We start from the raw sequence: 23,737 nt of genomic DNA, 5'->3' as shown, positions 1-23,737 counted from the left end.
ATAGAAGAAATTGTGATGGATTGTTAGCTGAGGAAAATTGTATCTGTAGGCTCTGTGATAATCTGGTTGAAGATGGATGCATAAAGAAATGTCAATCTAGTTTTAATATCCATATAGACCGGCATCCATTGAGTGACTATCACTCCTTAGTGGGTAACGTGTTAAACCAAACAGATTGTTGGGTATGCTCTCAAGTACCTCAGGGTCACAGTAAATCAGGGCTAGTACCATTTCCTTTAACGTTAGGGGAGGTACTTGAGCTAAGTGGTGGGAGACCGGTGGACCGGAGGTTTAACATCTCCAGCCCTCCTAGTTTGAAGCTCCACCAATACCATGTGGATAGGTCCCTCATATGTTTTAACATCTCCAATCCCAGAAAACTGGGAAATTGGGAAGTGTCATGGAGCAACCTTACCATGACCTTTTCACACAGAGCAGATAGAATGCCTACAGATACAGAGCTCGTACGCCACATAGCCAGTAGAGGAAAATCATTCCGGTATCGATATACCTTAGGAAATAGGATTACTAAAGTTGGAGAGGTATCACCAGGATACTGTGCACATATCGTACAAACTGATACGTGCATTAGACAGATGGAAGAATTAGGGTCAGGAGATTTCACCTGGAAGGTTTGTAACATGGTCATGTCCTTCTCCGTCCCTTATGTTCTCCCCGATGATGCATATTTCATATGCGAGAGAAAGGCGTACAAGTGGCTTGCCCCAAACTCTGAAGGATTGTGTTATATTGGAAAAGTATTGCCTGAAGTAATGACTGTTACACATGACAAAATGAAGGACATACACCGTGGTGCCCAAACTCCTTATACTCACACTCACTACGAGCACCTTGTTAAAAGACAACTGTCAGAAAGGTTAGAGCATCCGGCCTCTGATCTTATCCATGAATCCACCGGGATTCAGGTTCTGGTAGCGTTAGATTTCACTCGTACCGCTCGAGGAGTGATGAATTATAGATACATTTCCGCACTCGCCAATTTGTTAGATAATATCACTGAAATGTATGATGACACGTTTAGATACACTGGAAGAGAACTTCAAGCTTACAAAACAGAACTAGTTCAGCATAGGATGGTTCTTAATTATCTTACAGCAGTAACAGGCGGATATTGTGTTACATTGGCAACACAGTACGGCATAAAGTGTTGCACGTATATCACAAATAGCACCGAGGATCCGGTAGAGGTCATAGACCAAAAGATGGACGATATTCTGCAATTAAAGTGGGAATTTCGTCGAAAACACAATCTCACCCTTGCTGCTGTAGGTAATGAGCTGACTGGTTGGGTGTCATGGTTGAACCCGCGAAATTGGTTCTCCGGTTTAGGAGACTGGGCTCAAGGAGTCATAATGGATGTTGGAAAGTTTCTCCTATGTATTTTGGGTGTCGTTATATCTATTGGATTGATATTTAGATGCGGGCAGGCTTTGATGAGGTGCAAGCAAAGTACGAAAGTGATGAGCTTAAGGAGTGAGGAAACTGTAATTAACCTGGATTTGATTTATGACCCAATGCTAGAAACCATGACGTAATGATGTAATGAGTATACGGTCCGCCTTTCACCCATTTCTATGTTTTCCTCCGAGGTACAAAGACCCACGTAGACGAAGGATTTGATGAGCCAAGGGGCCGACAACGGAAAGATGGAAAGAAGAAGAGCAGACGACCTGATAAACAAGATTTTGATGGACAATGCCATGGGTACCCCAGTTTCCCTAGGAACTTTAAAACCACGCTAGCCCAACATTTTTTGTAAATCCATGGACGTTGTATGTTTTACTCACGATTTATGAGCAAAAGCACAAAGAAGAAGACTCCAATCAACCGACACCAATCAAGACCTCAATCGACGAACGTACATTACCCTGACATAGAATATCATTGCATTTTTCGTAAGTGTTCTTTATCTTCATCTCTGCAACCCTCAGGCAATAACACACATAGTCGATAGGGAATACAGGCACAGATAGCAGCAACCACATACCCCCCCCCCAATTCATGTATCATCAACTAAAATGTGCATCCCCATTGTGTTACAACCACAGCCGAAATGAGCTCGGTAGAGTTTGACAGCCCATCCACAGACCTGTACCACAGGATAAGAAGGAATTCCAATGTATACTTCGCAATACCTCGAAGCTTGATCTACCACACGTACGGCACGATGATACATGACCCTCCAAACATGGACTCATACACACATGCTCCTGCTTTCTCACTAGGTCATACCCTCTTCACACCTTCTCCTCTCTCCTCCCCTACCCAACCATGAAAATCAATTAACCCCTGACTTACATTTTTCTCCTTAAATGTTTTGTGGCAGTTATTATTGACTGCCAAAGGGTGGACTGTCAAAGTCAGAAAAATGTCTCAATGCACGTTGCCATATTTGCACCGCACACTGGTCCGTGCTGCGCATGCGTACGCTCTCCCGTGGAAGCGCATACCCGCAATAGCGTGCACTCGCACGCGCAGTATGCGCATTTACGGTAGAGTTTATGTGATCGTAGCGTGCGACTCATTCGTTACAAAAGTTCACAATTAATGTAGTTTATAGATCATGTTCCCCTCAATAGTTTCTGTAAGTTTGGTTTAGATAGAATGTCCCTGAGCGGAGGAATCCCTCTTTGTATTGCACGAAGGGTCTAACAGGAGTCATACAGCAGTGTTTGATACCCATCGGAAGAGTATTTAATTAGCAATATTCCGGTGTTGGTTTGGAGCGTATTAATCGCTCGTGCGAATAGTTATGGACATAAGAAGTTTATGTCCATTTCTATGATTTGCACATACTCAGGTATGCGGCGGGAAACCCAGTTCCCCACCCACCTGAGCTGTTGGAAATCAGCACAGCCCACCTGTATGAATCAACCTATGACCTTTGGTTACAGTACAGGGCCGAATTCCTGTGTCCAATAAACTGTAGGATTGTAGGGACTAGGAGATTGCATTGAGTGTGGGGCATAAATAGGCAGACCGACCACATCCAGCTCTCACTCTCTCATCAACGGTTATCTGCTGATAATCGGGAGCTGGATATCGAGGCGCTGGCGATCATACCCTTTGTGCGTAAGTTCTCTCCATAATCATTGTCTTTCTGCGAGCCAATCTCTCTCTCTCTCTCTCTCTATCTCTCTCTCTCCTCTTTTTCTCTTAAATACCTTATAGTATTATAGTATTGTATCGTATTGCATTTAGGTCAGTGTAGTATTGTCTTTTTGTATTTATTGTTTAGTTCTGTGGTTAGGAAGTCTCTGTTATATTGTAGTGTATCATATGTACTGTTATCCCCTTTTACAAGTATATTAGACATAATACAGTTAATAGGCCTTGGAAACCTAAACCAGTATCTGTGTATTTCCTATAGTGATAAGTGTTCATTTGAGCGTCGGTGACGCTCATGCAGCTTTGTAGATAGTCAGGTTCCACAAGGTTGCACTTACACCCTGTACTCACATTAAGGTATTCAGTGTATTTCATCGGTATAAGGTTTAACATAAAGGTATAGTGTTGTGAGCGTCTGCATCGCTGGTGACCTCCTCGTGGTCTCTAGCGTACGCTACGTTACAGCGAATCTTTCCCCTAGACATAACCAATAACGTGTCCTGTGATCACTGGGCCGTGAGCGAACGTGACGCTTGAGCGTCTCGCCTACGGCTGAGCGATCGTTACGCAAATAGCGTATCATTACGGTATTTCTTAAGTAAACAGCGTACAGTGTTCTTAGCTTCATAAGGGTTGTTTATACGACAAAGGAATTTAGCATTGTCAGGCTATATGTGATGTATTCTTTTGCCATAAAGGTATTAAATATTGCTGCCCAGGGCGCCCCCAGCAGCGCCCTGCACCCTCCGTGACCGCTTGGTGTGAAGTGTGTGACAACAATGGCGCACAGCTGCAGTGCTGTGCGCTACCTTCATGAAGACTGAAGAGCCTTCTGCCGCCTGTTTCCGGACCTTCAATCTTCAGCATCTGTAAGGGGGGTCGGCGGCGCGGCTCCGGGACGAACCCCAGGGTGAGACCTGTGTTCCGACTCCCTCTGGAGCTAATGGTGTCCAGTAGCCTAAGAATCCAATCCATCCTGCACGCAAGTAAGTTGAAATTCTCTCCCCTAAGTCCCTCGATGCAGTGAGCCTGTTGCCAGCAGGACTCACTGAAAATAAAAAACCTAAAAACTTTTTCTAAGCAGCTCTTTAGGAGAGCCACCTAGATTGCACCCTGCTCGGACGGGCACAAAAACCTAACTGAGGCTTGGAGGAGGGTCATAGGGGGAGGAGCCAGTACACACCACCTAATCCTAAAGCTTTATTTTTGTGCCCTGTCTCCTGCGGAGCCGCTATTCCCCATGGTCCTGACGGAGTCCCCAGCATCCACTTAGGACGTTAGAGAAACCTATAATAAAAAGGTTAATATGGCTGCATTTGTACACTCTCTCTAAAAAGTATTACTCTTCTATTTACGAACCAACACAATACATATTCAAAACCTTTGATGAACACCGGCATCGTGTGAGGGGTGCAGAATGGTCCTAATGTCGGTCTGCACGTCGAAATAAGGTCTTTTTTTTACTGTTAGAGCCCTAACCCTGTAATGCAGATATTGTGACTATTGACATTCACAACTTCAACATAACCATGACATTACATTCATAATGACTACACAGCCTGGATGAGGAGTGAGGCACACCAACTCGCCCATAACCAGACTATACAAGTGCTAGAAAATCCGATTATTATTTCAATGTAGAAGAAAGAGGGAAGACTGTTTCCCATTTTGGTGATAGTAATGATTACATTTCTTTAGGGCCAGTGGGCATTCCAGTTGAAGGAGTCTGATCAGGGACCTGAATAGCAGCCTACGAATGATTAGTTTATGTAGCAGTAAGTACATTTACTATATACAGTATTACTGTGTACTCATCAATGCAAGCCATTATTAGGCTAAACAGACTGAATGATGGAGACACACACACTCTATATTAAACAGTTTGGGTTGAGCATTGAATTAGTCTTGATATTTTTTTTCTCGCCAATAAATATGAAAAGACTGCTACGTGTTTTCAAAACACATTTATTCTAGGAAAAGCCCCTGGCAGCCCCATTAGCTCCCTGTGCATTTAGTTTCTTCCCAGCTCTTCAGAAGCCACATCATAAGGGACTGATCCTTCCCTGCGCCATTCTGTCTGACAAATTTATTTCACTGCCTTACCCCTAATTTTATTGCTGCTCGGTATCAAGCCACCGCAGCCATCCACTAAACAGGTATGAATGAGCAATGCAAGCTAGTCATATTTACCAAGCAAACAGTATGCCTCATTTGAGATTTGCGTGTTCCAACACACACGAACATATTAGCAGAAAATGAGAGGTTACCAGTTAACACATGGTGTTAAAAACCTTGATCCAGCCCATAAAAAAAAATTAAGAAATCTCATAATAATTTAAAGACATCTGCAATAAATCCCAGAAAATGAGATGAATCATTCAGCAACCAATACTAACCCGTCTACAGCCCAGTGCAATGATAAATAAAAGCCTAAAACCCTTTCATATAGTGCTGTATATACAGTATGATTTTTCTTTACTGCATACATTCTCAAAGGAGGTGTTAAATTCTACTACTACTCCTTCTTTAACAAGAGCCCAGAAGCCAAAAATATGGAGGAATCATTATATTCTTTGTCTTTAGGTTCTGTAGTACGGTTTCATTTAACAGAAGGGAGGGAGTTGTTGGAGCGTCTTTTTTATCATGCGTTTAAGATGCATAGAAAGCTCACTCAGAAAATGAAAACTCTTAGAAAATAACAAAGCTGGTGGCTGCTAAAAATGCAGCCCAACTGTTCTAGTGGTCCGGCTCCTGCCACGCCAAACAAAAAACTTAATTGCCTGAGCTGGGAGGCGGGGATATAGGGGGCTGGCCAACTGCATCCTGGGAGTCTGAAAGCTTAACTGTTTGGTGCCCGTTCCGCTGTCACTTCCTTATATCCCAAGGTAGATCCTGTGGATCACTGTGGACCCTGATAAACAAGTGTTACCCAATAGGGATCAATGATCCCTATCTGTACTCTGGGACAGCCAGATCTGAATTGCTGAGCATCCAAGCACCGGCCAAGGCTTATTGTCTGGCTGCAGAAAGCACTTTTGTGACCTCTTTGTTCACTTACTTGTATACATGGTAATAAGCAGCAATGGGGTTTCCCTACAGTTGGGGCACTAGAGCACGTGAAATCGTTTTCAGCTTAATTTAATATCCCGCACTACTTATAAATCAATATGTACTACATTTTTAGTCAATCAATATCTGGAATTCAGCTTTTACACAAAAAGAGCAACCTTACATCTTACAAGCTTACCTTGTAATGAAGGCTATGTGCAGACGGGTGTGCGTGTTAATCTGCTTTTACTGCATTCCATTTTTTTGACAGATCAAAGGACAGGAGACGGATTCTCACATAGAAAGCAATATGTCTGTGAGAAAGTAGGATGCCTAATTTCTATCATCATTGTAGCTGCAGCATTTTGTACCAAGAATCCTTAAAAGAAGATCCCCATCTTCACTCCATTTAAAAATAAAAAAATAAGAAACACATAAAAGACTTATGAAGTGTGTAATCAGTTTAGTGCTATTTTGGGGGAATAAGCAAAAATTGTTGTAGAAACAAGAAAAGCTGGGCAGTAGTGTCCATCTTGGATAATCACAAGAAAGCAACATTGCTCGTTTTACTTCACAACCCTAGAAGATGTAAGGTATGAGGTAAAATTATCAATATTGTGCCTGTGAAGTGCCACGGTTACCAGATGGCACATTGTCAGCATAGTATTAATCGAAGTGCCATATATGGGGCTGATTCAATTATCCACGTACTTACTGTGCGGTTGCAGCTCTGCTCCAAGCTCCTCAATTACTGCCACCTACTATGAGCAATAAGCACTTACCATACCTGATAAGCCTGCAGCTAATGCTTTCTAACTAGCTCCCAGGTTTAACTGACAGAGCTATGCAATGACACAGTAATCCAAGTGTGCACTTTTTACTCCCAGCCTCAGGAACTGCGTGGAAGATGTGTGTTACGTGCACCCTTGGTACTTACGGCACGCAGAAATTCCACATCTCCCAGCACTTAAACCAGGAGCTATGAGTTAACGTGCGTTAGCTGCGGGCTTACCACGTACGGAAATTGCTTAGTGATAGAATAAAACACAATACAATGATTGTTTATATGCAGGTAACAATATTTTCCCTCACCCTGGGTCCTGTTCAGTAGCCTCTGTCACCTATGGACCACTGATGGGCTGCCTACTGACTGACTTTCACTCTATGTCCTGCACTCTTCCACCACCACACTAGAGCTTGGTCTAGTCAGTGCATCTACTGCATTCACCCTCGAGGACCCTTGATTTCCCTTTGCTCTAGTTCCCCACCCTCTGTATTATCATGGACAACTCCATCCATCTCCCTTATTCTGGCAGTTATCCGCATATAAAATAGATCAGGCACTGAGCAATATCAGCCGGAAAAAGCAGCTGCCTATAGGTGACCGCAACCACCTTAAATATATAATAAATAGAAAAGCCTCTATTAAGCGAGTACATTTACATTTTTCTGGCCATCAGCATTTCTCAAACTTTGCATCACATCCTTGAAGCAACCATCAACAAATCTACTGGAGTTTGGCCCATAAACAATATTAGAAACGTTAATAATTTTTCCAGTGGAAGTTCGACATACTAATTTACAGTACATTATTTGTATGTGAAATTAGAAACTTATATTATGTGTCTTTTTTATTTATGATACATTGTTTACTGTAATTTCTACCAGCCTTTCTCCAGTAGGTAATACCCCCTTTTACACTCGCAGAAAAATCCCGGGATATTGCACGTGAACGCGCATCATCCCGGGATTCTTCTCAGTGTAAATGGGTACAGGGACAATTTCCCGGGACGAGCATCCCGGGATTTCATCCCAGGTCAAAAGCAGGGTTGAACCCGGGACCGTCCCGGGAAGCTGCCAGTGTAAACGGGTATACCGGGTCAAGGCGACCCGGCACCCGTTCTCTTCATAGGAGGAGGCGGTGCTTGGAGAAGATTATCTCCAAGCACCGCCTCTGGGAGACTCGGCGGTGACGTCACTGACCCGGCAATATGCCGGGTCAGCCCGCTAATGTGAAAGGGTCATTCCCGGGAATGTGTCCCGGCAAATATACCGGGACACATTCCCGGGAATGAACTTTCCTGCGAGTGTAAAAGTGGTATAAGTTAGCACTGCTATTGCTCTTTTTTTTCTACCTACTATCGCATAACTCACTTTTTGTTTTAGGAGACCCTTGCTCTTCACTTTGAAGTAATGCACTGTAATTGGGTTGGGTACAGGATTCCAGTGCTTAGGATGCCAGCAGTCACACCAGGGCCGGCTCCAGGCCTACTAGCACCCTGAGCGAGAAAATGTAAAAGCGCCCCCCAACCCCTATGCGGTTCAGGGAAAGTGGGCGTGGTCTCTGGGAAAGTGGGTGTGGCCTCGTAACTTCATATTATTAAACTATAAATAAATGTATTTTTTCACACCCCCTCTATGCACACAATTAGCAGCCTTATGCAGAACAGCCACAGTCGTGTTCCTTACACACAATGTCTCCAGTGTAGTGCCAGCTACACATGACATGCCCCGCAGCAGTGCCAGCAACACATGGCATGCCCCGCAGCAGTGCCAGCTACACATGACATGCCCCGCAGCAGTGCCAGCTACACATGACATGCCCCGCAGCAGTGCCAGCTACACATGACATGCCCCGCAGCAGTGCCAGCTACACACAATAGACCCCCAGCAGTGCCAGCTACACATGATAGTGTTCACGTTTTAGGGCAGGGTGCTGATCACAAGGAGGGCACATTTTTAAGTGAGGAGGGCAAAATGATGTACATACTGTAATGCTTGGTGCTCCTCCACCCACATGCTGAAGCAGGGACAGTGCGCGCCGAAGGCGCGCAGCAAAAATTTAGGGGCGTTGCTTCGTGGGGAAGGTGCATGACCACAGAATAGTGGCAATTCGCATTACACCACATAGTAGTGCAGCTAATACACTTTGCGCCAGGTAGAACCTCCTATACACTTTGCGCCAGGTAGAACCTCCTATACACTTTGCGCCAGGCAGAGCACATTAGACACTTTGCGCCAGGCAGAGCACGATAGACACTTTGCGCCAGGCAGAGCACGATAGACACTTTACGCCAGGCAGAGCACGATAGACACTTTGCGCCAGGCAGAGCACGATAGACACTTTGCGCCAGGCAGAGCACGATAGACACTTTGCGCCAGGCAGAGCACGATAGACACTTTGCGCCAGGCAGAGCACGATAGACACTTTGAGCCAGGCAGCGCACGATAGACACTTTGCGCCAGGCAGAGCACGATAGACACTTTGCGCCAGGCAGAGCACGATAGACACTTTGCGCCAGGCAGAGCACGATAGACACATTGCCTAGCCACAGACGCCTAGTAGATACACTACATGATATGCCCCCCAGCAGTGCCAGCTACACGTGACATGCCCCCCAGCAGTGCCAGCTACACGTGACATGCCCCCCAGCAGTGCCAGCTACACGTGACATGCCCCCCAGCAGTGCCAGATACATAAATGGCCACACAGTGCAGATATGCCCCCAGTGCCAGATACATAAATGCCCCCACAATGCCAGATACATAAATGACCACACAATGCCAGATACATAAAAGTGCCCCCACAGTGCCAGATGCATCAATGACCCCACAGTGCCAGATACATAAGTGCCAGATACATAAATGCCCCCAGTGCCACAAAACATAAATGCCCCCACAGTGCCAGATAAATAATTGCCCGCCGTGCCACAAAACATAAAAGCCCCCACAGTGCAGATATGCCCCCACAGTGCCAGATACATAAATGCCCCCACAGTGCAGATATGCCCCCACAGTGCCAGAAACATAAATGCCCCCACAGTGCAGATATGCCCCCACAGTGCCAGAAACATAATGCCTCCACAGTGCCAGAAACATAATGCCCCCACAGTGCAGATATGCCCCCACAGTGCCAGAAACATAATGCCCCCACAGTGCAGGTATGCCCCCACAGTGCCAGAAACATAATGCCCCCACAGTGCAGATATGCCCCCACAGTGCCAGAAACATAATGCCCCCACAGTGCAGATATGCGTATGCCCCCACAGTGCCAGAAACATAATGCCCCCACAGTGCAGATATGCCCCCACAGTGCCAGAAACATAATGCCCCCACAGTGCAGATATGCCCCCACAGTGCCAGAAACATAATGCCCCCACAGTGCAGGTATGCCCCCACAGTGCCAGAAACATAATGCCCCCACAGTGCAGATATGCCCCCACAGTGCCAGAAACATAAACGACCCCACACAGTGCCAGAGAGATTTTAACTTACCTGTCACTGACACTGCGGTGCTGGGAGCCAGGAGTACTGCTGTGGGCGCGGGCGGGCGGGTGGGGGGGGCCGCGGACGGAGGAACGATACTGTCTGCGCGCTATGCACGCTGTGCGGCGCCCAACGTCAGACGCCGGCGCAGCACAGCGCGCTGCATAGCGCGCACACAAGCGGCCGGGAGTGGGACACACAGATTAAAGGCTGGCTCCAGGCAGGAATATGGCGGCCGCAGCGTGCGGCGCCCTATAAGAGTGGCGCCCCGCGCGGCCGCTCTAGTCGAACATGCCTGGAGCCGGCCCTGAGTCACACGACTGACAGTGGCATCCTGGCGGTCTGAATCCCGACACCTGGTGGGTAAGCCTAACCTTCCCTTCCTGCAGTCTAAACCAAACCCTCCCCGGCATACTTACGTTCGGAATGTTGACGGACGTCATTCCGGCATCGGGAATATGACAGGTGTTGGGATTCCGGCGCCAGTCCTCTGACCGCCGGCATTCTAAGCATTGGGATGCCAACTACATCCCTTCTAATTTATCTGGTACTCTTTCCACATATCTTACCTCACCCTCTTTTGCAGCTTCTGCTCTCCACTTGACTGCCCACCTCTAATTGCTTACCTACATTTCATCTATGTGTCTCCATTGCCTGAATACTACTCTACTGTACCTTAGTCAGTCATCCTCTATTTCAAATTCACCGTCTCTACCTCCAGCCAGGCAGCGCACGATAGACACTTTGCGCCAGGCAGAGCACGATAGACACTTTGCGCCAGGCAGAGCACGATAGACACTTTGCGCCAGGCAGCGCACGATAGACACATTGCCTAGCCACAGACGCCTAGTAGATACACTACATGATATGCCCCCCAGCAGTGCCAGCTACACGTGACATGCCCCCCAGCAGTGCCAGCTACACGTGACATACCCCCCAGCAGTGCCAGCTACACGTGACATGCCCCCCAGCAGTGCCAGATACATAAATGGCCACACAGTGCAGATATGCCCCCAGTGCCAGATACATAAATGCCCCCACAATGCCAGATACATAAATGACCACACAATGCCAGATACATAAGTGCCCCCACAGTGCCAGATGGATCAATGAACCCACAGTGCCAGATACATAAGTGCCAGATACATAAATGCCCCCAGTGCCACAAAACATAAATGCCCCCACAGTGCCAGATAAATAAATGCCCGCCGTGCCACAAAACATAAAAGCCCCCACAGTGCAGATATGCCCCCACAGTGCCAGATACATAAATGCCCCCACAGTGCAGATATGCCCCCACAGTGCCAGAAACATAAATGCCCCCACAGTGCCAGAAACATAATGCCCCCACAGTGCAGATATGCCCCCACAGTGCCAGAAACATAATGCCCCCACAGTGCAGGTATGCCCCCACAGTGCCAGAAACATAATGCCCCCACAGTGCAGATATGCCCCCACAGTGCCAGAAACATAATGCCCCCACAGTGCAGATATGCGTATGCCCCCACAGTGCCAGAAACATAATGCCCCCACAGTGCAGATATGCCCCCACAGTGCCAGAAACATAATGCCCCCACAGTGCAGATATGCCCCCACAGTGCCAGAAACATAATGCCCCCACAGAGCAGGTATGCCCCCACAGTGCAGATATGCCCCCACAGTGCCAGAAACATAATGCCCCCACAGTGCCAGAAACATAAACGACCCCACACAGTGCCAGACAGATTTTAACTTACCTGTCACTGACACTGCGGTGCTGGGAGCCAGGAGTACTGCTGTGGGCGCGGGCGGGCGGGTGGGGGGGCCGCGGACGGAGGAACGATACTGTCTGCGCGCTATGCACGCTGTGCGGCGCCCAACGTCAGACGCCGGCGCAGCACAGCGCGCACACAAGCGGCCGGGAGTGGGACACACAGATTAAAGGCTGGCTCCAGGCAGGCCTCTTCATCTACATATCTGTGTCCCAAAGTGTCCATTCTATTCCCCTTTTCTTCTCCTTGTACAATTGTCCTAGGTGATCCCATCAACTCTTTCAGCCCCATATTCCACCCCTAATATAATTAAACCCATATTTAGAGTACCTTCCCTCCATTGTCTCCCTCCTCCTCCCTCCGTATTTGTGTATCCCACGGCCTGTTTCCTAACTTCACTATTATGTCACAGCACTTTTTCAAACTTAACATGTCTTAAATTGAATTTATCATCCCATCCTTCAAATCTACAGGTCCTCCTAATTTCCCATTCTCGATCTATGAAAACACTAACTTCACCTCTGTCCCACAAGTCTGCTCCCTGGGCATCATCCATGCTTTCTCCCTGCCCTTCACTGCCCACAACCAGTATCATTCTGCCTTTGCAATACCTCTTGGATCAAACCCTTTCACCGTGGACGCGACTCATGCACTTGATTGTTATCTCATGTCTGGACTACTGTAACAGCCTCCTCTCTAGCTTTCCTCTCAAATGCTTCTTTTCACTGTCAAATGCAGTTCAAACAACTCATCTGCACTCTTCTCCTCCATAAATTTCCAGTCTCATTTCCATCCACACAACAGCGAGTCATCACCTCTCTTTTAATTACCATTTCTAACTCCAGCCTCCAAGACTTCTCTTGCACTGCACACTGCAACCCACCTCAGGAGGACACATCGATTACGACTATCCACCATTCTCTTTACAAATACATTCTATAAACCATCCTTTTCATAAAAGCCTTCCTACCCATCCCACTCCCTTCCTACTCTCCCACCTATTACCCTCTCTGGTGCACACCATTCTCCTTTAGCACCACCTGTCACAAGTATAAAATTTTTTCCTCGTGTTATCCTCCTTTTACTATCGACATCACCAGCATAATTTTATCTCTGACAAAAAGGGGGGTGGGGTGTTAGCCAGCTCAAAGTGACTAGTGATGGCAAAAACTGACCCAGCCAATATTATATAATGGAACATCATATAGCATGGAAGAGATGGTAAATCTAGATACTGTATATAATAATCCTTTCCTTGCAAAAATATAGTAAGGTACATAAATATATATGCACAGATGGGTAGTATAACCTAAGTACAAATGTGTCTTTTGGATGTTTCTGAAGATATCAAGTGGGCATATGTTATAGTAAAGGAAGTCCTTATATGAAATGTATACACATTGAATACCTGTATGTACACATTTGTGAAAATCACTAAAAGGCATCAAACATTAATACATGACTGTGTTTAAAATGCAGGCTGCATACCAGATTGTACTTCGAAAAAGCTTCCACACAAGCTTTCTCCGATATGCACCCTATACAGATTTGTATTCAGACACAGTTGGACATTTGGAGCAGATAGCAAGGATCCCCTCCGTTGTGAATGCCAGCATCCAAAGTGAAGGAGCTGAGACCACTACATGGCAAGCTTGGGCTGCCCATTACAAAGAACAATTAATGGAAAGGTTCCTCTTGGTATTTTTTACTGTATTTTGCTTGTATTGTTTAGTGCAATACTATTACCTTAAAAAAATAAGAATTTACTTACCGATAATTCTATTTCTCATAGTCCGTAGTGGATGCTGGGACTCCGTAAGGACCATGGGGAATAGCGGCTCCGCAGGAGACTGGGCACAAAAGTAAAAGCTTGAACTAGCTGGTGTGCACTGGCTCCTCCCCCTATGACCCTCCTCAAAGCCTCAGTTAGGATACTGTGCCCGGACGAGCGTACATAATAAGGAAGGATATTGAATCCCGGGTAAGACTCATACCAGCCACACCAATCACACCGTACAACCTGTGATCTGAACCCAGTTAACAGTATGATAAACGAAGGAGCCTCTGAAAAGATGGCTCACAACAATAATAACCCGAATTTTGTAACAATAACTATATACAAGTATTGCAGACAATCCGCACTTGGGATGGGCGCCCAGCATCCACTACGGACTATGAGAAATAGAATTATCGGTAAGTAAATTCTTATTTTCTCTAACGTCCTAAGTGGATGCTGGGACTCCGTAAGGACCATGGGGATTATACCAAAGCTCCCAAACGGGCGGGAGAGTGCGGATGACTCTGCAGCACCGAATGAGAGAACTCAAGGTCCTCCTCAGCCAGGGTATCAAATTTGTAGAATTTAGCAAACGTGTTTGCCCCTGACCAAGTAGCTGCTCGGCAAAGTTGTAAAGCCGAGACCCCTCGGGCAGCCGCCCAAGATGAGCCCACCTTCCTTGTGGAATGGGCTTTTACAGATCTTGGCTGTGGCAGGCCTGCCACAGAATGCGCAAGCTGAATTGTACTACAAATCCAACGAGCAATCGTCTGCTTAGAAGCAGGAGCACCCAGCTTGTTGGGTGCATACAGGATAAACAGCGAGTCAGATTTCCTGACTCCAGCAGTCCTGGAAATATATATTTTGAGGGCCCTGACTACGTCCAGTAACTTGGAGTCCTCCAAGTCCCTAGTAGCCGCAGGCACCACAATAGGCTGGTTCACGTGAAACGCTGAAACCACCTTTGGGAGAAATTGAGGACGAGTCCTCAATTCTGCCCTATCCGTGTGAAAAATCAGGTAAGGGCTTTTATAAGATAAAGCCGCCAATTCTGAGACACGCCTGGCTGAAGCCAGGGCTAACAGCATTACCACCTTCCATGTGAGATATTTTAATTCCACAGTGGTGAGTGGTTCAAACCAATGTGATTTTAGGAACCCCAAAACCACATTGAGATCCCAAGGTGCCACCGGGGGCACAAAAGGAGGCTGTATATGCAGTACCCCTTTGACAAACGTCTGGACTTCAGGCACTGAAGCCAGTTCTTTTTGGAAGAAAATCGACAGGGCCGAAATTTGAACCTTAATGGACCATAATTTTAGGCCCATAGACAGTCCTGTTTGCAGGAAATGTAGGAAGCGACCCAGTTGAAATTCCTCTGTAGGGGCCTCACACCACGCAACATATTTTCGCCAAATGCGGTGATAATGTTTTGCGGTTACATCCTTCCTGGCCTTTATCAGGGTAGGGATGACTTCTTCTGGAATGCCTTTTTCCTTCAGGATCCGGCGTTCAACCGCCATGCCGTCAAACGCAGCCGCGGTAAGTCTTGGAACAGACAAGGTCCCTGCTGGAGCAGGTCCTTTCTTAGAGGTAGAGGCCACGGGTCCTCCGTGAGCATCTCTTGAAGTTCCGGGTACCAAGTCCTTCTTGGCCAATCCGGAACCACGAGTATAGTTCTTACTCCTCTCCTTTTTATGATTCTCAGTACTTTTGGTATGAGAGGCAGAGGAGGGAACACATACACTGACTGGTACACCCATGGTGTTACCAGAGCGTCCACCGCTATTGCCTGAGGGTCCCTTGACCTGGCGCAATATCTGTCTAGTTTTTTGTTGAGACGGGACGCCATCATGTCCACCTTTGGTTTTTCCCAACGGTTTACCATCTCTTGGAAGACTTCTGGATGAAGTCCCCACTCCCCCGGGTGAAGGTCGTGTCTGCTGAGGAAGTCCGCTTCCCAGTTGTCCACTCCCGGAATGAACACTGCTGACAGTGCTATCACATGATTCTCCGCCCAGCGAAGAATCCTTGCAGCTTCTGCCATCGCCCTCCTGCTTCTCGTGCCGCCCTGTCTGTTTACGTGGGCGACTGACGTGATGTTGTCCGATTGGATCAATACCGCCTGACCCTGAGCAGGGGTTTTGCTTGACTTAGGGCATTGTAAATGGCCCTTAGTTCCAGAATGTTTATATGAAGAGATGTTTCCATGCTTGACCACAAGCCCTGGAAATTTTGTCCCTGTGTGACTGCTCCCCAGCCTCTCAGGCTGGCATCTGTGGTCACCAGGATCCAATCCTGAATGCCGAATCTGCGGCCCTCTAGTAGATGAGCACACTGCAGCCACCACAGAAGAGACACCCTTGTCCTTGGCGACAGGGTTATCCGCTGATGCATCTGAAGATGCGATCCGGACCATTTGTCCAGAAGATCCCACTGAAACGTTCTTGCATGGAATCTTCCAAATGGAATCGCTTCGTAAGAAGCCACCATTTTTCCCAGGACCGTCGTGCACTGATGCACTGACACCTGGCCTGGTTTTAGGAGATTCCTGACTAGCTCGGATAACTCCCTGGCCTTCTCCTCTGGGAGAAACACCTTTTTCTGGACTGTGTCCAGAATCATTCCTAGGAACAGGAGACGTGTCGTTGGAATCAGCTGCGATTTTGGAATATTTAGGATCCACCCGTGCTGACGTAACACTAACTGAGATAGTGCTACTCCGACTTCTAACTGTTCCCTGGACCTTGCCCTTATCAGGAGATTGTCCAAGTAAGGGATAATTAAAACGCCTTTTCTTCGAAGAAGAATCATCATTTCGGCCATTACCTTGGTAAAGACCCGAGGTGCCGTGGACAACCCAAACGGCAGCGTCTGAAACTGATAATGACAGTTTTGTACTACAAACCTGAGGTACCCTTGGTGAGAAGGGTAGATTGGGACGTGGAGATAAGCATCGTTGATGTCCAGAGACACCATATAGTCCCCTTCTTCCAGGTTTGCTATCACTGCTCTGAGTGACTCCATCTTGAATTTGAACCTCTTTATGTAAGTGTTCAAGGATTTTAGATTTAAAATTGGTCTCACCGAGCCGTCCGGCTTCGGTACCACAAACAGCGTGGAATAATACCCCTTTCCCTGTTGTAGGAGAGGTACCTTGATTATCACCTGCTGGGAATACAGCTTGTGAATGGCTTCCAAAACTGCCTCCCTGTCGGAGGGAGACTTTGGTAGAGCAGACTTCAGGAACCGGCGAGGGGGAGACGTCTCGAATTCCAGTTTGTACCCCTGTGATACTACCTGCAGAATCCAGGGGTCCACTTGCGAGTGAGCCCACTGCGCGTTGAAATTTTTGAGACGGGCCCCCACCATGTCCGAGTCCGCTTGTAAAGCCCCAGCGTCATGCTGAAGACTTGGCAGAAGCAGAGGAGGGCTTCTGCTCCTGGGAAGAGGCTGCCTGGTGCAGTCTTTTTCCTCTTCCTCTGCCCCGGGGCAGAAATGAGTGGCCTTTTGCCCGCCTGTACTTATGGGAACGAAAGGACTGAGTTTGAAAAGACGGTGTCTTTTTCTGCTGAGAGGTGACCTGGGGTAAAAAGGTGGACTTTCCGGCCGTTGCCGTGGCCACCAGGTCCGATAGACCGGCCCCAAATAACTCCTCTCCTTTAAACGGCAATACTTCCATATGTCGTTTGGAATCCGCATCCCCTGACCACTGTCGCGTCCATAACGCTCTTCTGGCAGAAATGGACATAGCACTCACTCTTGATGCCAGGGTGCAAATATCCCTCTGTGCATCACGCATATATAGTAATGCATCCTTCAAATGCTCTATAGTTAGTAATATACTGTCCCTATCCAGGGTATCAATATTTTCAGTCAGGGAATCCGACCACGCCACTCCAGCACTGCACATCCAGGCTGATACGATTGCTGGTCGCAGTATAACACCAGTATGTGTGTATATACCCCTTCAGGATATTTTCCAGCCTTCTATCCGCTGGTTCTTTGAGGGCGGCCGTATCAGGAGACGGTAACGCTACTTGTTTAGATAAACGTGTGAGCGCTTTATCTACTTTAGGGGGTGTTTCCCAACGCGCCCTAACCTCTGGCGGGAAAGGGTATAGTGCCAATAATTTATTAGAAATTAGCACTTTTTTATCGGGGGAAACCAACGCTTTATCACACACCTCATTTAATTCATCTGACTCAGGAAAAGCTACTGGTAGTTTTTTCACTCCCCACATAATACCCTTCTTTGTGGTACTTGTAGTGTCAGAAATGTTCAATGCCTCCTTCATTGCCGTGATCATGTAACGTGTGGCCCTACTGGACATTACGTTTGTCTCCTCACCGTCGTCTGGGTCTGTGTCGACCCACTGAGGTAACGGGCGTTTTATCGCCCCTGACGGTGTCTGAGACGCCTGGACAGGCACTAATTGATTTGTCGGCTGTCTCATGTCGTCAACAGTTTTTTGTAAAGTGCTGACATTGTCACGTAGTTCTTTAAATACAACCATCCAGTCAGGTGTCGACTCCCTAGGGGGTGACATCACTAATACAGGCAATTGCTCTGCTTCCACATCATTTTCCTCCTCATACATGTCGACACAATCGTACCGACACCCAGCACACACACAGGGAATGCTCTGATAGAGGACAGGACCCCACTAGCCCTTTGGGGAGACAGAGGGAGAGTTTGCCAGCACACACCAGAGCGCTATATATATATATATATAGGGATAACCTTATATAAGTGTTACTCCCTTTTATAGCTGCTGTTTATAATTTAGCTGCCAATAGTGCCCCCCCTCTCTCGTTTTTACCCTGATTCTGTAGGGACTGCAGGGGAGAGTCAGGGAGCCGTCCTTCCAGCGGAACTGTGAGGGAAAATGGCGCTTGTGTGCTGAGGAGATAGGCTCCGCCCCTTCACGACGGCCTTATCTCCCGCTTTTTTCTGGAAAACTGGCAGGGGTTAAATACATCCATATAGCCCAGGAGCTATATGTGATGTATTTCTTTTGCCATCCTAAGGTATTTCTGTTTTTATTGCGTCTCAGGGCGCTCCCCCCCAGCGCCCTGCACCCTCAGTGACCGGAGTGTGAAGTGTGCTGAGAGCAATGGCGCACAGCTGCAGTGCTGTGCGCTACCTTAGTTGAAGACAGGAACGTCTTCTGCCGCCGATTTCACCGGACCTCTTCGTTCTTCTGGCTCTGTAAGGGGGCCGGCGGCGCGGCTCCGGGACCCATCCAGGCTGAACCTGTGATCGTCCCTCTGGAGCTAATGTCCAGTAGCCTAAGAAACCCAATCCACTCTGCACGCAGGTGAGTTCGTTTCTTCTCCCCTTAGTCCCACGATGCAGTGAGCCTGTTGCCAGCAGGACTCACTGAAAATAAAAAACCTAAAATAAACTTTTACTCTAAGCAGCTCAGGAGAGCCACCTAGCATGCACCCTTCTCGTTCGGGCACAAAAATCTAACTGGGGCTTGGAGGAGGGTCATAGGGGGAGGAGCCAGTGCACACCAGCTAGTTCAAGCTTTTACTTTTGTGCCCAGTCTCCTGCGGAGCCGCTATTCCCCATGGTCCTTACGGAGTCCCAGCATCCACTTAGGACGTTAGAGAAAGAACCTTGGTGTTTAAACCCAATTAACATTTGTTATATGTGGTGTCTGAAATACCCGGTGCATGTACTTGCTAAACACTTTTTATGAAAGTCACTGGACATGAAGGTACTGTACATATAGAGTACTGATTTCATTTAAACAAAGGACTTCATTTACCATTACTTATGCCCAATTGCGTTTTTATTTCTAATAAATCATGTTATAAGAATTGATGGCGTGCTGGTAAATACCAACGGGGAATTTCTTTGAGTACTGTATATTTTGGTATTTTAAATATATCCCTGTACCTCCCCCTGGTCTCCTAGCCTCCTTTCAGTAGTTCTAGTCTCGACTAATGTACCCTATCCTAGGCACAGGCTGATTTATTCCGTGTTGTGTCCCCTCACTTCTCCTGCTCAGCCACAAATCACAACGAGACGCTCAGCCTCACCTTGAAACTGGCTGCTATTTGTTCTGCTATTCGTAACTGTATGATATTGTATAATGATCTGCACTGTCATTTAATGTCACGTTTTGGTCTATGATATTTGTACAGTGCTGCAAACCTTTGGAGGCGCCTTATCAATAAATAGAATATTTCAACATTTCTACTAAGGGCACAATTCAATTAGGGGTTAAGGGAGCGAGTTGCTCTTGCAACAGCGTATAAATGCTGGCAAAGGCAGCAGGACTCGCCTCTCTCGTGGCCTGGTCTCACCCCAGACTTACTGATTTTTTGTATGCAGCCTTATGGGGCTGCGAATAAAAATCCATGAATCCAGTAAGTGTGGCATATAGCTACACTTACTCATCGCTCCTAATTAAATTGACCCCTAAAGCATAAACGTGGGTAAAAACAGGACAAACTGTCTTGTACTACATTCAAATAATGTTTGAAATGACACCTTTAGGGTTACTACCCTGCTAGAAATCTGTGTCCGTACAATCCATAAATTAAAGGTTTAGCGTTAAAGTGGAACCAAGTCCATGAGAGTCAATCTTGAGAATATAGATCTCAAAGTTTAAGAACTGTAGCTAATTTTCCACTGACTTTAATTTTACTGCTTTGTATAAAATAGTATAAATGAAACATGGTACTATATTATTAATGTGAGGTTTCCACTATATCATAGCCGTGGTAGCACGAAATGTTGAAAAAAAAGTACTCGGTTCACTTTAATGCTGATCACTCCAAATATAGATATCATATTTATGTTTCTTATATAAAACTGAATATTCTTTGAAAAAATTGAGAAAAATAAAGTTACATACATTGCAGCATACGAAGCAGTACATAAATCCAGCAGTATAAATAAGTCTTGTCCTCAGTAATGCTGAACATAGCATATACAGATTAAAAGAAACTACAACATTTAAAAAAAAAAAATAATCATAAGACACAAAGCAAAAAGGTAAAACTGTATATTACCAAAGTAAAAAAAAAAAAAAAAAAAGTGTGTGTGTAAAATATTAAGTAAAGCTGCGCAGGAAACTATAAATGCAAGTGGAATGGCACAACACTAAAGTTACAACCATCTGTAACAAAAAATAAACGGCTCCAAGCCATGGCCTAATGGGATAAGTGCTCGCTGCTGTAAGAGTTATTCTAATGAGCTGGCATCTAGACAAGATCTCAGTGTTTATATGAAGTGCAACAAGCCCTAAGGAGAGGTTAAAGAATAAAGCCACTGCAAGAGCACAGGCACTACAGCCAGCTTCATCTCCACCCTGTCTTCAACCGTAAAGGATATCTGACGTCCATGCTTCTCTACAGGTCTGTGATGAGGGGAGTGCAGGCGGTTACGTGAAGCCCTCTCCACCAGGCCATTGTGCCTCATGCCTCGTATGTTATCCGTGTGATGAAAGGAAGTCTGTAATATAGAGAAGCTACATTAGCAACAAAATATAATACATCATTAACAAAAAAAAACCAAAGCTATATTTTGAATATCTTTGAAGTCTCCTATTAATGAGATTGTAGCTTTTATCTCTTCCCATTTCTGCAGCCACTGGAAATAACTCCTCAAATGGTCATGTGAAAGAATGTCCCAACTAGTATCTTCCCTCAGTTTTCCTTGTATCCCATAGAGATGCGCAGGACAGTGTGCAAAGATTGGCTTCCATATCAATCAGAACTGTACACAAGAGCACGTCGCTCAGAACTCCATTACACCTTAAAAGCACCTTTGTTAATATGAAACATACATAATTCTTTGAAAGCTTAATATTATTTTTTTTATTCTATTAAACGTTTATACCAAAAAACAGAAAAATGTCTAAAAGGATGGTGAATAAATACATCTCACATTTCTAATTTGAATCAGACTGAATACAGGTGAGCGCTTATCATGTTGGATGTGAAGAGCTGTAGAGAGAAACTCCCCCCCCCCCCCCCCCCCCACCCTGGAGGCTAATAGACTCAAAAAACCCATAATGCATTGAAAGCGCATACTATACACAATTTATTTACACAGTAATATAGACCTGGACAAATAACATTGGGGCCAATTCAATTCAACACAGTGCTGTTGGATAACGCCACGTTGCACGGAGGCAAAAACAGTTGCTATATAAGATCGTGCAAACATCACAAGTTTTCCCTCGCATCTTTATGGGGAAACTTATGATCCCAGCTGGTGCGATGTGCCATTTCACAACTACATGCAGATATAGCCATGCTCCTCGATGCAGCATGCTGCAACACGGCTTGCTGCATGGCATGCCAGTCTACTATATGCAGGTAAGAATAATTATGTTTAAAAAAAAAAAAAAAAAATCTTTTGCGGGGAAATCAATTGTTTTCCACTGCTGCAGCTCCCGTTTAAAGTGACCAGAAGCTATTCAATTGTTTGTGTTACTGGGGGCGAGTGCCGTGGGCACCAGTTGTATCTACTCAGACCCTCCTGAGGCGGCGAGCAGAAATCCGCCTAAACTGCTGCCTTAATAGCACGCCTAGTAGTCTGCACGGGTTTATCCACTTTACGCAAATAATTCTGGTGTATTTTGGCAGCACTCTCGCCCAGCAGCACAAACAATTGAATATCGCCCATCATTTTAGATAGGAGCTACGGGTGCAAGAAAATAATTGAATTCCCCCAATATAGTTATGACACATTAAACAGTCGATCAAAAGAAACAAATATCTAGTGTTCCGGCTAGGAAGCGGGCATGGCGCAGAGCAGCTGGGGCAGCTTGAGTGCGCCAGCCATAGATGACACTATAAGGGGTGTGCCCAGAACTTACAGAGTCAAAAATGGTCAAAAAATGTTGTAACTGAAAAACATAGCTGAAACATACAGGGGTTTTTTTTTGCAGCAGCAGCCCAATTATTTACTGGCATGATGCTTGTGTTATAGAATACAGGTGTAAACCATAAGTGAAACGGAGAGCATACACCGCTATGCACTTGATAAAATATTACATAATATTTAACAGGCTGGCCAGTAGAGAGAAACAGTGCGAAGCAGCAAGTCAACAAAATCCTCACTCATTAACATATTAATAAAAAAAAGAAAAAGAAGAATTTCTTTATTTGTATTCCTATAGGATCATCACCTTACGTCCCTTCAGTCAATCACAAGATATTTCCCACAATAGCCACGTTATATGTATTTGGCTGGCAGTGAGGGGACTCTCTTTCCTTGAATAAACATCAATTAAGAATTTATTAAATTGAATATTTAATAATGAAGGGGGCAAAAAAAATAGGAATTTAACACCTACCGGTAATTCGTTTTCTCTTAGTCCGTAGTGGATACTGGGGTCTTGTACTTTTGTACCATGGGGTATAGACCGGGTCCACTGGAGCCTTGGCACTTTAAAACTTTTAGTGTGTGTGTGTATGTGTGTGCTGGCTCCTCCCCTCTACGCCCATCCTACCAGACTCAGTCTAGGAAAACTGTGCCCCGAGGAGACGGACATAACATGAGAGAAGAACAATACAACAGCGGTGCGGCAACAAGCCAACACAACCAGAAACGGAAGGAGGGCGGTAACCAGAACAGAGGATAGCAACCCAACCAAACCCGGATAGCACAGCTATCCCAACAACATAATGGGACGACAACGCCGGTCCAACCCAATACTTACACAGGTAAGCAGGAACGAAGCACTGAGCCTGGCGCCCAGTATCCACTACGGACTAGGAGAAAAGGAATTACTGGTAG

At 46.1% G+C, this 23,737-nt stretch overlaps 1 protein-coding gene across 4 annotated transcripts in view; it reads right to left on the bottom strand.

The window, feature by feature from the left end:
* CRTC3 (CREB regulated transcription coactivator 3) overlaps window positions 1-23,737 on the bottom strand; it is a 390,875-nt gene that overhangs the window by 186,578 nt on the left and 180,560 nt on the right. For all 4 annotated transcript variants that reach the window (XM_063925925.1, XM_063925922.1, XM_063925921.1 and 1 more), the window contains one exon: window positions 21,323-21,442. In XM_063925925.1, the coding sequence (XP_063781995.1) occupies window positions 21,323-21,442 (120 nt within the window). The remainder of the gene's footprint in view (window positions 1-21,322; window positions 21,443-23,737) is intronic.

Source organism: Pseudophryne corroboree, chromosome 6 (genome assembly GCF_028390025.1).
Source record: "Pseudophryne corroboree isolate aPseCor3 chromosome 6, aPseCor3.hap2, whole genome shotgun sequence".
Classification (NCBI taxonomy): Eukaryota; Metazoa; Chordata; class Amphibia; order Anura; family Myobatrachidae; genus Pseudophryne; species Pseudophryne corroboree.
The sequence above is the reverse complement of the archived record's forward strand: the minus strand, read 5'-3'. Positions and strand labels throughout refer to the sequence as shown.